The sequence below is a fragment of the Alosa sapidissima genome, chromosome 2, assembly GCF_018492685.1.
Source record: "Alosa sapidissima isolate fAloSap1 chromosome 2, fAloSap1.pri, whole genome shotgun sequence".
Classification (NCBI taxonomy): domain Eukaryota; kingdom Metazoa; phylum Chordata; class Actinopteri; order Clupeiformes; family Clupeidae; genus Alosa; species Alosa sapidissima.
In genome coordinates this window covers 35009311-35025412 of record NC_055958.1, presented here as the reverse complement: position 1 = coordinate 35025412, position 16102 = coordinate 35009311, and the positions used below count along the sequence as shown (strand labels likewise).

The window sequence follows — 16102 nt, the reverse complement described above, 5'->3', positions numbered from 1 at the left end:
TACGATTTTGTGTAGTTGTGGTGAGTTTTAAAATGAAGGCTGGGTGGCTTCAGCTCTCAGAATTAGTAATACAGTTTCTGAATATACATTTTTGTGTAACTCTGCAGCAATACAGATGTGGATGGCCATGTTGGTGATTTGCTGTCCTCTCTGTCCTGTCTGCGTGGTTTAAAGACTGTAGACTTGTTTATGAGCTACTCGAGTGACAGTCTGAAAAACAGCATTAAGTCCCTTATGGAACACTGCCCCAGCATACAAGAAACCAGGTGAGAGTTACTCATTCCTGGTGCTCTGATTGGACTGTATGATTCCTGTGTTGTACCAGTGTTCTTTGTGTTTAATCAGTTCTGTTTCCTGCATATGTGACCATTCTTATTAATTTCTTTGCCACTGTTAATGCTGTTGTCTTCGTGAAACCCTCTGTTTCTCAAGCCGTAAGCCTCTTGTAAATGTTCTCTGATTTGCTGGACTTTCTTTGCATGACCTGAGCTGTTTAAGGTATCTCTTTTGGATCTTGTCCTTGGATTGGTTTTAGGGATGCACCGAATCCTGATTTTTAAGGTTCTGCCGAATACCGAATACCTTCTTTAAGATTCGGCCGAATACTGAACCGGATACCGAATCCCAGTCATGCCTGAGTTGCATGCATAAACATCACCAAAAACTGTGAAACTATGGGGAAAAATGCTATTTACAAAGCATGATTATTGCAGCATGTGAACTGATGAACATTATAGGCAGGATTATTCATGTTTTTTTCAGTTCATCTTTTTCATTTACATTATTGGTAGAAATTGATATGAAACAAAATTAAAAAATAAATGGCACAAGTCAGAAAATATTTTTTTTACAATTCATTTTAACCACATTCTGCCTGTGAGCTAAACCATTTCACTTATCTTTAATGTCATTAGGCTACATTGTATTGGTGGTGTGAAGGTCGAATTGAGTGCCTGTCACTTTAAGACCATGAGGCTAATTAGTGCCTGTCACTTTAAAAGCTTTGCGAGTTTCCGAGGAAGACTGAGGGCCAGATGTGCTTACATTTGCGAACGTAGCCTTATCAGCGTCATAGACAAACCGCAGATTGCGAACGCTGTCAGACCCAAGTTTCCGTCGTATTTATCAAACTAGTGTAAACTGCGCCTTTCTCTGCCTTTCTCCGCCCATAAACGCAATTTACGAACGTCCACATCTGAACGGCAGAGCCTACATACAAGCTCAGTTGAATGTTAAATGATGACAACATTAAAAAGAATCAAACGTTTAGCGATCATGAAATAATACCATACATGATAAGATGTCAACAAGCAGGGAGATAATGAAGATCAGTATGTTCACTCAAACTATTTGTGCACGTAGGCTATGGAAAAGTGGGCAAATCTAGCAAGTAGGAAAGTTTAAGTGAATGACGTGAAAGTGAAAGTAAGACATTCGAAAGGCCAACGAAAGTTAAGGCTGATTTTGATAGTACAAATATTTACAAAACTGGTGCTCTAAATGTCTTTGAAAGGTTCTCTTACTGAAGCATTTAACTGCAATTTGGATTAACACCTGCTTTTACAAGGCGGAAGTATTTAGGTGCAGAATAGACGTGCGCTTTCAGGAGCAGTCTTTGTACATACCGCGGAATACATAATTAAGCGCTCTTTACTCTTCCCCTCCCATCTTTTTACGCTGAACTCCCACTTTCCCCTGGATCCTCCCATTAATGCATATGCATGACACAAATAACGCAATTACCATTTTCAGCTCCCGCGACAGGCAGTTTACGCTTTTACATCATTGCGGCCTGTTTGTACATACCTCGCAATGATTTTACACGCACGTTGCAAAACAAATACGCCTGAAGTGGGCGCAAAAGCGTTACATCTGGCCCTTAGTCTCACAGTTTTAGGCAACTGATATGTGGATGCAATTCATCATGTATTCTATGTCATTAGTTAAAATAAATTTAAAAAACCTAACAACTCAAAGAATATCTATTTTGGATCATAAGAGATAATAAGATAATATTCCTATGATCGTGGTGAGGCCTACTAAACAATGGCAGGGAGACATGACGTGAGGTGGATAGTTAGTGGTATCTTGTGTAGCCGTGGCAACGGCACTCATATTCTAGCAGCGGCAGAAACGCTTAAGTAGGATTCGGTTCGGTTTTAAAACAAGGTTCGGCAGAATCCGAACCCCATCAAAAAGCTTAAGATTCGGCCGAATCTGAAACCGAACCTTGGATTCGGTGCACCCCTAATTGGTTTGCCTGTTTATTCTGGACTGGTTTTTGGATTCTTGACACTGCTATTGCTCTCTGATTAAGATTTTCTGGATTACGGTTTGGATTTGCTTGAATGTTCACCTCTCACATTTTTTTATTTCTACTTTTTTATTTGTTTTTATTTATCCTTTATTTTATCAGGTGAGTACCATTGAGATCTTACATCTCTTCTTCAAGGGAGCCCTGGACGTGGGTTTGCATTTAACGTCTATGCTTTGGATTTTTGTGTCCTATTACTTCAAAGGAATTTCACCGAACTTTACTTGTGTTGCTCTGCATTTGAGTGACCTTCAGACTCTGGTCACTGTATCATTTTGCCACTTTGGCAGGCGGCCAGGGTTTAAGACCAGAATCTGACACTTGAGTCTGTATGGTATTTATTCAATTCAAATTGATTTCTTTCTTCATTCAGGGTGTCATGTGGTGAGAATGTTCATTTCATGGACAAACCTGTTTGGTTAGGACATGGTGAACACGTTAATGGACAGTTTGGTTACACATGCACAATTAAAAGGGTGAGTGTTTCTATCTCTACCTGGTGTATTTCTGTACTGTGTGTTTTATAGTATTGAATGGATTTCTGGATATTTATATAGAGAAGGTGTATCTGAGATAATTGATTGTTGATTGATTGTGCAATGGTGTAGGCCAGGGATTTAAATTACCTGGTGGGGATATGGCAGGAGGAGGTAGAATGGTCTGAGGTGAGCAAATGAGTGAACCTGCTTATAGGCCTAATGGCTCCCACACACAGTTGCGTGCATTGCAGTGCTGTGGAGACGCATCCCGTTCACTTTACATGGGCGTACGTCATCCGTTGCCGAACTGAATTGTGGGTCCGTTGCGTCGCGTTGCTCCCGTCGCTCACGTTGAGAAGTTTAGCTGTTGCTGCACCGACGGACAGCACCGGCCAATCAAGCAAATCGACGGACGGCACCAGCCAATCAAATTACAGTTATACTTCAAGTCATTTGCATAGCTTCCGTCGGGAACACCCACTGGCATGCGTTGACAGAACGCAACTGTGTGTAGAAGCCCTAAGACGCCTAACGCTTGAAACCCATCCTGTAATTGAAGAGGATTGTCAAAGTTAATTTTGATATATTTTTGGAAGTTTAGTGATTGATTTAAAAATATTATTTAAACTTAGGGTTTTTATTTTATTTTTCCTATTTCTCCTGACTGGCGTGGTCCCTGCTACCAAGGTGGAAATAAATCCTTGCCATTTTAAAAAAAACCCTCAGCACTGTCTCCTGTACTTTCCATCGCCACAAGGCCAGCATAAGCGGCAGCCCTCGTTTCAGCCAGCCTCGTGTAAGACGGACACGGTCAAGACAAGCAAGTTTACCTGTGCAAGTTCACCGAGCACAGGCACCGACAAAGGCAAAATGTGCCGTTCCACCATATCTGTTATCACTGGCCATTGCAGAAAACGGCATCATGCCAAAAGGGGCAGAAATCGCCTTAACCTCCAGGAACTTAAACGGTCCTCACCGACAGAAACCTCCTTCTCCATGGGCTTGTGGAACTGTCAATCCGCAGTCAACAAAACCGACTTCATAGCTGGCTACGCCATCCACCTTTCATTGGAACTCCTTGCTCTCACTGAGACTTGGATCAAACCAGAGAACACTGCCACCCCGGCTGCACTCTCCACTAACCTTACACTATCCCACACCCCTCGCCTATCTGGACGAGGAGGCGGGACGGGCCTGCTGATCTCCAACAAATGGAAATTCACCCCGCTACTGCCTTCAAACAAATATGTCTCATTCGAATTCCATGCCATCACAGTGATCGCCCAAGCAAAACTCTACGTGCTGGTCATCTACCGCCCTCCAGGCCAACTAGGCGACTTTATTGACGAACTTGACACTCTGCTATCCTCCATCCCTGAGCATGACTGTCCGCTTCTTGTTCTCGGTGATATGAACGTCCACTTAGATGCCCCAGGCTCAGCGGACTTTTTGGCCCTGGTCCACTCCTTTGACCTCGAACTGGTTAAAAGCCCACCGACTCACAAAGCTGGCAAAGAGCTTGACTTGATCTTCACTCGGAACTGCAGCACAGACACCCTCATGGTGACGCCTCTCCATCTTTCTGACCACTTCTTCATCCAGTTCAACGTCAGCCTGTCAGAACAGCCTCCGGCTCCTCAGCCGATGGTCACGTTCCGCCGCAACATCCGGAACCTGTCTCCAACGCACTTCTCCTCTGTGGTTGCCTCCGGTCTACCTCCACTCAACACCTTCTCCTCTCTGGAGGTTAATGAAGCCACTGACTCGCTCTGCTCCACACTGACCTCGTGTCTAGACGAGCTGTGCCCTCTTACCACAAGGCCAGCTCGATCCAAACATTCTCATCCATGGCTAAATGATACCCTCCGATCGCAGCGCACCAAACTCAGAGCCGCGGAGAGGAAATGGCACAAATCCAAACTAGCTGACGACCTCAAAAACTACCAGACACTCCTGACCTCCTTCTCAGCCAGCATCACTGCTGCTAAGACTGCTTTCTACAATGACAAAATCAACAGCGCTACAGACACTCGAAAACTTTTCTCAACCTTCAAATCGCTACTCAACCCTCAGCTGCCTCCTCCTCCATCCAGCCTTACTGCAGATACCCTCGCCTCATTTTTTACAAACAAAGTGGCGGCAATCAGCAGTCAATTCTCTACATGCCCACTCAACGCATCTGACTCAGATACCGCACTCCTACAACCTCTAGGGACTGCTGGAACATCTTTTTCAGCATTCACGCCTCTCTCCGAGAGTGAAGTGTCCAGACTCCTGACATGCAGCCGTCCTACCACATGCTCGCTGGACCCTATACCTACGAGCCTACTTCAGTCCATCAGCCCGACCATCGCTCCAGCTATCACACATGTGATCAATGCCTCGCTAACCTCCAGCACATTTCCAACAGCGTTCAAAATGGCCCGGGTAACACCGTTACTTAAGAAAGCTTCTCTCAACCCTGCTCAAGTCGAGAACTACCGCCCTGTCTCACTACTGCCTTTCCTATCCAAAGGCATTGAACGAGCAGTCTCCAAACAGGTCTCTGACTTCCTTTCACAGAACAACCTTCTGGATCCAAATCAGTCTGGGTTCAAAAGCGGCCACTCTACCGAAACGGCTCTGCTGTCTGTAACAGAAGCCTTAAAAGAAGCCAGGGCGACCGCTCGGTCATCAGTACTCATTCTGCTTGACTTATCGGCTGCCTTTGACACGGTTAATCACCGTATCCTTCTCTCTATACTCGCTGACATGGGAATCTCCGGTTCTGCTCTCTCCTGGTTTGAATCCTACCTCACAGGACGCTCGTTTAACGTATCATGGCTTGGTCAGCTATCTGCACCTCACCATCTCACCACAGGGGTCCCCCAGGGCTCAGTGCTGGGCCCCCTCCTCTTTGCTATCTACACCACCTCCTTGGGACAGATTATCCGTTCGCACAGCTTCTCATACCACTGATATGCAGACGACACACAGCTCTATCTGTCCTTTCCACCTGACGACCCCCTGGTTTCAGCACGGATCTCGGATTGCCTTTCAGACATAGCTACATGGATGAAGGCACACCACCTCCAGCTGAACCTCTCAAAGACTGAACTGCTGGTCATCCCAGCTAAACCTACCATTCACCACGACATCAACATCAAATTTGACTCCCTGTCTGTTTCACCAACCAGGACTGCAAGAAATCTAGGAGTTGTTCTCGACAACCAACTAAACTTCTCAGATCATGTTGCCTCAGTCGCCCGGTCATGCCGTTTCGCACTCTACAACATACGGAAAATCAGGACTTACTTGACTCAAGATGCTACCCAACTTCTGGTTCAGGTAATAGTCATCTCACGACTCGACTACTGCAATGCCCTCCTGACAGGTCTCCCAGCCTGCGCAGTGAAACCACTTCAGATGATCCAGAACGCGACGGCGCGCCTGGTCTACAACCAACCTAAAAGGGCACATGTTACCCCGCTGCTCATCCAGCTACACTGGCTACCTATGGCGGCCCGCATCAAATTCAAGTCTCTAACGCTTGCCTACAAAGTAGTCTCCGGTTCTGCTCCCACCTACTTGAATGCCCTCATACAGACTTACACTACCTCCAGACCGCTGCGCTCCTCTGACGAACGACGTCTAGCTCTACCACCGGTACGCTCAAGCCAATCCAAACTTTTCTCATCTGTTGTTCCTCGCTGGTGGAACACACTGCCAGTTCCTACAAGGGCAGGGACATCCTTTTCCACTTTCAAAAAACTCCTGAAGACCCAGCTCTTTAGAGAACATCTACTCTCATAGCAACACTTACAACAAGTCTTACTGATCCTAGCACTCACCAGCCGTTTTAAACTGACAAGTAACTGTTAAAAACAGCACTCACCGACGCACTTATTCTTACTGTACTCTAATGTTTTTTTAAACTGTCCTAAAATTGTGAGAATTGTTCCAAAACTTACTGTTTACCATGTTGTTAGTCGCTTTGGTTAAAAAAGTGTCAGCCAAATGTAATGTAATGTAATGTAATGTAATGTAATGTAATGTATGTTGTAATAAGGGCCCAGACATACTTTCGCTGGCAGGCATGTAGTAAATATGGACCCTTTCAAGAGAGTTCCATTATCAGCATCATAGTTGGCCCCACAAGACTTCCTTTTTAACATTCCATATGTTATCTTAATGCAGAGGAAGTAGATTGGGGCCCAAATAGAACGTTCAAGCATTGTTTTTGTTTACCTTGTTGAAAGGGTCTATACCAGCAGAGAGTTTACCCTTTTCATTTCCTCTCCTTTTGTTTCAGGACGATTTGTAGCCTCCTCCTCATTCCAGTCATTCCAGTTCCAACCAGCCTGTAAGACTGTAAAAACGGAGGACTTGGGCGAGTCTGATGCCAAGTAATTACAGAGTTGTATAATCTTTTTTAATCAATTTTCCGTCAAAGGATTCCCGGGACACTGAAAGACCGGGGAGAACGAAACTTGGTGGGCATGTAGCCCCACAAGTAGGCCCACCCATATCGATACCGCAGTACTCAATAATGTTATTGCATATCGCATGTTTTCCTAATATCATGCAGCCCTAACGTACACATACATAAAGACACACACACACACACATACACACAAAGACACGTAAACACACACACACGACACGCACAAACACGCAGACAAACACATAAACACACATACACACCCTCATACATATGCAACCACACATACAAACACACCTACATACACAAACACACACACAAAAAAACACACACAAAACACATATACACAAAAACAACCACACACTCTGCACTCACTCGATTACAAACATAAAAAAAGGAACAAAGTAGGAAATTAACACAATTTGACAAGCGTGACTTATTTTTGTGGAAAACATGTGCTGGACTAGACTGGGCGGCGGTCATATTTTGTACCGCTCTACTGTACATCTACAGTGTTTCCTCTAGGATTTTTTTAAGCAGTGGGGGCAGGCCATTGATTTATTTCATACTGTAGCTTGATGCTTATTTGTTTGTGACTTTAGGCTAATTATCATAATCATTCCTTTCATGTTTAATCATGGCCAAAGACATGGTTAATAGCTTTAATTTTATGTAGTCTGTGTTGAATATAGCTGACAATCCCATTATTAATTATTTTTTTCTAAATACTATTTGTTTTACTATGACCATTTATAAGTTTATGCAAATTGATATGCTTTTTTATACTACTTAATGATGGTTAATACTAAATAAAGTTTGTATGTTTCATATTTTTCACCTGGATTAATAAAAAAATAGCATAGACATCTGTCTGTCATTATTGTACATTCTGTGTTTAAACCCACAAAGCCAGAGATATGAAATCATACAAATTGAATTAATTTCCATTAAAAATACTGAGAAACTTACAGTCCATTTTGACATGAAAAGATGCCTCAGTGTAGAGTGCCCATTTGCCCTGACCTGACATGTGTTTGTGTCTGAGAGTCTGACTGATCTGAGTTTTAAGGAGATGTTGTCCTTCTGCAGCTAATCTCTGAACAGACTTGTCATGTTGCTGTATGCTGGAAGCTGTTACTTCACTGTGATCGGCACACTAATGCAACAGGCTGTCTCCTTCAATAATCCACTGCGCTTACATTGTTCTTGCGACAACAGGGCAGATTAAGGTTGTCGCCAGCTACCCATGACATCTGCAGGTGCCACAATATCAGGAGCACTGTATAACAAACAACAAAAAATACACTCTTAAAATAAATGTGTTAGAAACAACACAAATTGTCTTGTCCCTATGGACATGAAATAAATGTGTTAAAAAAAACACAACACAAGTTACCGTGGTGTCAAATCCACATTAAATAATACAAACTCAAAAGTCCGCACACTGGATGTATATTGCAGATGATGGCTTTAATGTACTCCGGAGCATTAGTGAAGCAAGCAAGTAAGTGAAAGCTAAGTAAGATAACATCCTCTGGCTGTTGTCCAGCCTTTATACCCCTTCAAGTCATCCCAGACAAGACACTCTATGTTTACAGATAACTGACCAAGTACCTTTGCCCTCTCATCCTGTTATTCATACATTCTTTAGGTTTTGCCATTCTTTAGGTTTTGCTTACATTTCCTGGCACCAAACCTTATCTATGGCATTTTCTGCCAGGCCTGCTCTTTCACTTAAACCAGTCTTCCTTTCCCACACTGAACATACTACAGACTTCAGTTTCACAAAACAATGATATTACACAGAATAAAGATACTACATAAAATATATATAAACTAAAGGATATATTTCAATAAAAATCACGACATTACTTTCAGTACATTTGTTTTAACATGACCTATGGTCTAAAGTGGGCTAAGAACTCACAAGCAGATTAATCTGAGACACAAGCAATGGAGTGTTCTTATTTGTTCTTATGTTGTTAGCGTATGTTGTGGAAAACATAGCGTATGTTGTGGAAAAGCAGAACAGGCGTATGATAAACATCCTGTGGAGAGGGCTTCCACGTGTGCACACACAAGCCTCTGTTTTTCCTAAATCAGCGATTCACAGTGGAGACCTAATTGTTGGTCAGAGGTGGGTTTTAGGAAAGGAAGAAAAATGCATCAAGTCAAATGTTGTTTGTCTTTTGTCCACTTTTTGAAAATGCTATACCATACCATATGTTGGCTAGGTTATAAAACAGACTATATGTATGAGGTGATGCCAGTAACGCGTTACTTAGTACCACTTTTTTCGGTAACGAGTAATTCTAAGGAACTTAATACCCATTTCACATCAGACTAAAGTGTAGCCTACCCAATTGTCTCAGAATAAAACATAATGATAGTCTTGCACACTGCACTGTTTTTAACAGTGACTTTAGCATTGCTCACGGCGGGTTAAATGATTGTAAAAGACTTGTTGAGGTGAGTTTAACAAGTGTAATTTCATTTGCATATTACTCAGGTCTATACTAGATGGCTAGTTGCCAAGGCTACATGAAAATGCCAAACTACCAAAATCTACATATTTTACTGTCACAATTTCTATCAACAGCCTTTCTTATTTGGTGTACTGACTAGACATTATTGAACAAACATCTGAATTTCAGTATCTAAGTAGGTTAGGTTGGGATGTCTGCTATACATTGTTGACATTAATGTTAAAATGCCAGTATAGTGAGTATTGTCAAAACCGGTTATCATTTTTGTGTTGTCGGCAGCTGAAAGTAACTAATAAAGTAACTTGTAATCAACATGTACCGTTGCCTATTCTTGGTAGACCACCAGGGAAACGCAGGCGTGCACCTGTAAAATCTTGACGATTAGATTAGATTCAACTTTATTGTCATTTAGCAGAGTACAGGTACAGAGCCAATGAAATGCAGTTGACATCCAACCAGAAGTGCAAAGAAGCATTAAATACCAAGTGCAGGTTTTGTATACAATAGGGATTAATCATGTACAGTGTATAGTTGGATAAATACAGGTTTTCCAGATGACATGTCTACAGAGATAAATAGAGTATGTGAGTAGGCATTTTATAACTAATATATAGGCTATAGCCTATATATGATTATGTACAGTATATTGCACAGGTGACAGGTGTATGGGCATTGGGCAGGCTATGGAATATATATATATATATATATATATATATATATATATATATATATATATATATATATATATATATATATATATATATATATATATATTTGCTATGCTAGACAGGAGGTGAGGTTTTGTTCAGCAGTGTTACAGCCTCTGGAAAGAGGCTGTAACACTGCTGAACAAGACGGGAGTAGAGTAGACTGAAAAGACCATTGTTTGGGTGGGTGGCATCCTTCACAAAAGATTTGGCTTTGTTTTTACAGTGTGTATGATGTGTCGTGGATGGAGGGGAGTTCGGAGCCAATAGTCCTTTGGGCAGATTTCACTACTCTGTAGTGCCTTGCGATCAGCAGCGTTGCAGGCGTACCATACAGAGATGCAGTTAGTGAATATGCCCAAGCCATAGATGGCGGTAGTGCACAGAGCTCGGGAACGCAGCCACGCAGTACAATAGAAGAAGAAAAATAAGCATCCTAGCATTAGCTGCAGCCTCGGTTGCTTGTAGGTGATTTAGGTCTAAAGGAACGAATAGAGGATATTTTGCTGCCAGGGCCATGTCTGACACAGTAAGTTAAAGTTTATATTTGTTCACTAGATGTGTTGAGTAATCATATGTTGACGAAGGCTGTGGGACGGAATTTACTTAAATAAGTAGGATTATGCTAATTTACTTATTGCCTTGCCTAACGTTAGGCCACTCGTTTAGAACAACGTTAGCTAGTCAACCTGTCAGCATAATTTAATGGTAAACGTCATTACTAGTTTATCTTCTATCTAGACATTGGACTGTGCCCATTACTAACTCTATACTCATACTTTATATCACTAATTTTAACCACAAGTCTTTGTTCGTCTGTGTAACTCTGTTTAGTGGTTTAGCCCACTGCTATGTGTGTTAGCTATCGCCAATGTTACACAGCGTCAAACAAAGCGTGCATGTTACTGTGTTATTGAATTACAAGCACATTCAAAATTGGCTCTGTATCACCCTACATCATTTTCACAAGTTACAGCTCAGACGCATGGAAAACGGCAATTCCCTGGCCAGATAGTTTAGTTAATTCGACATTTATGAAACTATAATCCCGCACGCATCAACGTTAAAGCTTAGCTTGCTAATGAAATGTTACCGTTATGGAGATAGGGGATTTTGTAACGTTTCACCCTATTAACATGAGCTTGACACTTTCCTCAGGAAACGAAACCATCAACAACCGATGGAGGGGACAAGAAAGACGGGGGAGAGTACATTAAACTGAAAGTAATTGGTCAGGTAGGTGGTTTAACACAAACTAGCATGTGTGCTATCGGTGGATACTCGCTGAAGAAACTACGTAAACATTGAAGTAGCCTAACATAAACTTCTTCGTTTGCATGTAGGACAACAGCGAGATTCACTTCAAAGTGAAGATGACGACATCGCTGAAGAAGTTGAAAGAGTCCTACAGTAAAAGACAGGTACGGACATTAGCCTGGTGACGTTATGTGTATATGCGAACTTTAGTAACTCAAGGTAGTCGAGAGTGGGCAGGACACTAGAACTAATTAATCCTGTTTTTCCACACCCGTTTCCTAACTGTTGTTGCAGTAACTCCAGATGAGACTCCTTGAGACAATCTGTGAATCTTGCAAAATGCTGTTGATAAAATTGATGGAAAAAAAAAAACCGTGAAATTACACCCATTACTGTTGGGCTCCTGAAGCAGCATGTTGGTTGTCCGGAATTGCATAGGGTCCTGCCTGCGCCACCATTGTTTCCTATATTTCCCATATTGTGTACTAGTTTTACTGCACACACACAAGATTGAAAGTCATATAGGGAAGGACTTGGACTACAAGAAAAGGCAAGATATTTCGAGAAATTACGGTTTATTGGTGGTGCAGATCCATACGTGTTGGGTGAGGGAGACGCAGTTAGGGCTGCAGCTATCGATTCTTTTTGTAATCGATTAATCTAGCACTTTATCGATCGATTAATCAGATTTTTTTTTGTTGCATTTTTAAACAACCAAAACAAATAACGAAAATGACATTGCTGTAAAATGATCAAGCAATTGGCACAGAGGTATTTATTCTAACTCCAACATCAGGCTACAAAACTAAGCCCATTTATTGCAATTTACCCATTTAGTGTTTATAAGTGCCTGTGCCAACAATTAAATAATGTTCAAAATGCTCTCTGTAAAATTGCAGCCTTTTATGCATGACTTAGCTGGGCGAACAAAGCTGCCCATACTATGTTGTGAAGTGCTGGGAGGGAGAAGAGGGAAAGCAATCTAATGTATTAATATGCACAACAAGTTTCATGCTGTAATCTAGACCTGACATCAAAGTAAATATCTGTGTTATGTAGATTTCTACACCTGCAGCATTTACCATTAGGCTACTAACAAATAATTTTACTATTAGGCTACTAAAAAATAATTTCTGGGGTGAGCCTATTTGCTATGGTAACCTAGCAACCTGTGTGTGTGTGCACACGTGCGGTGCGTGAGGGAAGATGAGGGTGCATGCATGTGTGTATAAGGGGTTCTTTTTTAGGCATACTGTCTTGCAATTGAATGTGAATAAGTCATAGACTGTATATATAGAGTTCTATATATACATATATACAAATATATATAATATATATTTTTATTCTATGGAATAAGTTTACTACTTAAAAACATCAAAGCTAAACATTATATCACGACATCGCTACAAATACAGTATGTGATTAAAATCAGCCAACATCAATGTAGGCTATAGGCTACGTAGATGATAGATAGGCTAGATAGATTGATAGATGGCCTACTTTATTGACGCTTGGTGAAACAGCATGGAGTGGATGTTTTCAGTTCAGATGCTTGTTCTTTTCCATTTTGAGTATGTAATGATTCCAAAACTTTACTTGAAAACTTTAGACATTCTCTGCTATTTATGGACATCTTGACTCCGCCATCGCGCCAGCGAAATTCAGAATGTATCACGATTCACGCGCTAGTGGTGTGCTTCCTGAACAATGGTCCGTGTGGAACAATCAGATCCCTGCGCGTATAGTGCGCGTCATAGGAATTTAACGAGGCTTCGAGGCAGGGTTTTTGCCTCGAGTAATTTTTGTAATCGAGTTATTCGAGTAACTCGATGAATCGTTTCAGCCCTAGACGCAGTACCAAGTCCAACCACAAGCGTCTTTCCTCTGAACTTCTGGCACCCCCCTCCCTGGTTTTTAATAACTTTGGGAAGTCGATAATATTCCAAATGTTTTTCTTGGTCTGACCTATTGGTACAACCTAAAACACGGCAATAATTAACCATTTTCCTTGTTTAAACATCTGCCCATCCATGAGTACTGTTTAAACTTGTTCTGTGCTTGTAGGGTGTACAGCCGGACATGCTGAGGTTTCTCTTTGAGGGCCAGAGAATCTTAGACCACCAAACTCCCAAAGAGGTAGACCAACATGATGCCTTATACACAAACATTACATGTGCGTTTTTGAATTCATGCTTATGTTGACTTTGCAGACTCATCCAAAGTGGCTTATAATGATAACCCTTACATCAACATTAAAATAAACATTTAAAAGTAAATTAGAATATATTTACAATAAAAGTGAAAAGACTAATAATGATGGCGAAGGCATTAGAAATGGCACGCCTTCATAACAACTATGACTGTAAGAACTCATCACTGAAAGAACTGATTAGTATAGTGCTTTATACACCAACATTACATATGTGTTCTTTGTATTTGATGTTCTTGCTATAGTGATACACTGAACTACATTGTAATTTACTCATACATGCACAGTCAGTCACAGACACCCACACAAAGAAACCTTCACGTTTCTCCTCTTCCCTCTTTTTCTTCTGCCATAGCTGGGAATGGAAGACGAAGATGTAATTGAAGTCTACCAGGAACAGACCGGGGGCTTACGGATGAATTAATCCGTCTCTGGTCGCTTTGACACACATTTCCTGTTTTATTGGTTGTTATTTTTATATATATATATTTTGATAAGTGATAGTCACACTACTCTTTTTAGTTTGGTTTGTCTGGATGACAGCGGAAAGGTGGGCTTTAGGTAACTTGGACAGTAGGGTCTTGTTTCATTACATGCCCCTTAGACCCTTCCAACCCTGACGTGTGGATTTATGATCTAGCCTAGTTTAAAAGTGGACCGTGGGTCCTGCGATTAAGCTTTCACTGTTTCATTTTTGACCTCTGACCTCTTGGAATGGTTTGTGTACTGTTTGTTCTTCACCCCTGAAATCCATCAAAACCGTGCTACTTTAAGGTACACTTTCCTAGGGTGCAAGTGTGAGTGATTAAACAAAACCAGGCATCTTGAGGCAGGTTGGAGAGGAGATTTTGGAGGATATTAACTTCAGACTACCTCCTTTTGGGGTTTCTTTTCCCCACGATTTTACTAGTCAGTCTCTGAACTTGTCTCGGTCCACTGACCGCGAGTAGAATTTTGTATTTCAGCTTGAGTATACTCAAAAGTATACTGTACTCCCTCACTGAATTCTAATCAAGTCGAGTATACTTCCTCACAGTCTATGGAAAGCTGGCTATAGAGAAGCCTCCATCAAGACTCCCTGTTCCTGTTGAGTCCAAATTGCCCTACCCTAATCATGCTGATTCTGTGAATCAGTATTGTCATTGTATTTTTTCCCCCCTTCCTGGTCTGGGTTTTGTTTACACTCTTTTTTTTTTTTGTTTTGTTTGTTTTTGTAATTGTCTCCGTAGCTGATAAGGATAAATGGATGTTAACAGTAGCACACTCATCAGGGACTGTTGGCTAGACACTCACCTGTACCAGAATAATACCAGTTTAGCACCCACGTCACTTGAACCACACCCTGTCTATAAGTCTGTACATAGAAATATGTAATTTGTTTCCATTGTGGTCCTTTACGATATATTTGTGTTAAACTAATTGAATTCATAAAGACACGGATTATTTCAAATTTCATAAAGAACATAGTCTCTTGTTTTCCATTGATACTTGTAAATATACATTCCCACATTCCCAGTGGAATGTTGTGCGGCACCTCGAAAATTCTGAACTTTTGACAGGCTTCGGTTCTCTTTAGCATAGTGAAGGCTTATCATCACCGCTGTCACTACAATCAATTTGCCTCAGTAATATGTATTATAGTATACAAGAAAGTATTTTCTAAAAGCAAAAGTCAAACAATTGTTACCCATCTTGTATATTTTGTATATTCTTTCACTGTTTTATTATTTTTTACTGGATCATTACTACATGTTTTGTTTAAGTTTGATTTTGTCTTAGGAAAGTATGAGAATAAGTTGTTAAGCTCTGTTTTAAGATTCTAGGTTTTTCATCTCAGGAATCAAGATTGAGTTATTCTAAAAAAAGCAAAAAAGCAAGCTTTCTGGCTGTGATGAACCATGGTTCACTCTGGCAGCCCATAATACGTTCACTTTCTGGGTTACCATGGTGAGTCAAGCACACAGCTATAGCGGAAGTGAAAATAGTCGGAATGACTGTGGTGTACATTAGGTTAGAATACACTTTTTAAAAGAAAATAAAAATGCTGAACAGATGTATGTGTACTTTGTTTGTCAGTGTGAGGTATTTGATTGTGTGTTTGTGTGCGCGCGTTATGGTTCAGTATGATTAAATCTGAGCTATGTGTATCATGACCACACATACAGAGAGGCAGCAGGACTGACTGACAAAGACGGAAGGAAGGCAAACCCGCTATATTGACATCTGCAGG

At 41.3% G+C, this 16102-nt stretch overlaps 2 protein-coding genes across 3 annotated transcripts in view; both read left to right on the top strand.

Annotated features, from left to right (window-relative positions):
- The window catches only part of LOC121692869, a 67209-nt gene extending 59720 nt beyond the window's left edge, over positions 1 to 7489 (top strand). For both annotated transcript variants that reach the window (XM_042071868.1, XM_042071859.1), the window contains exons 20-22: positions 108 to 266; positions 2688 to 2790; positions 7085 to 7489. In XM_042071868.1, coding sequence (XP_041927802.1) covers positions 108 to 266; positions 2688 to 2790; positions 7085 to 7096 — 274 coding nt within the window. In that variant the 3' untranslated portion in view covers positions 7097 to 7489. The remainder of the gene's footprint in view (positions 1 to 107; positions 267 to 2687; positions 2791 to 7084) is intronic.
- A 3299-nt stretch (positions 7490 to 10788) lies between these two features.
- LOC121693325 (small ubiquitin-related modifier 1-like) lies at positions 10789 to 15925 on the top strand. Its single transcript, XM_042072683.1, has 5 exons — positions 10789 to 10935; positions 11565 to 11642; positions 11750 to 11827; positions 13728 to 13799; positions 14228 to 15925. The coding sequence occupies exons 1-5, from the start codon at positions 10924 to 10926 to the stop codon at positions 14294 to 14296; spliced, it is 309 nt and encodes a 102-aa protein (XP_041928617.1). The 5' UTR covers positions 10789 to 10923; the 3' UTR covers positions 14297 to 15925.
- Positions 15926 to 16102: the final 177 nt, after the last annotated feature.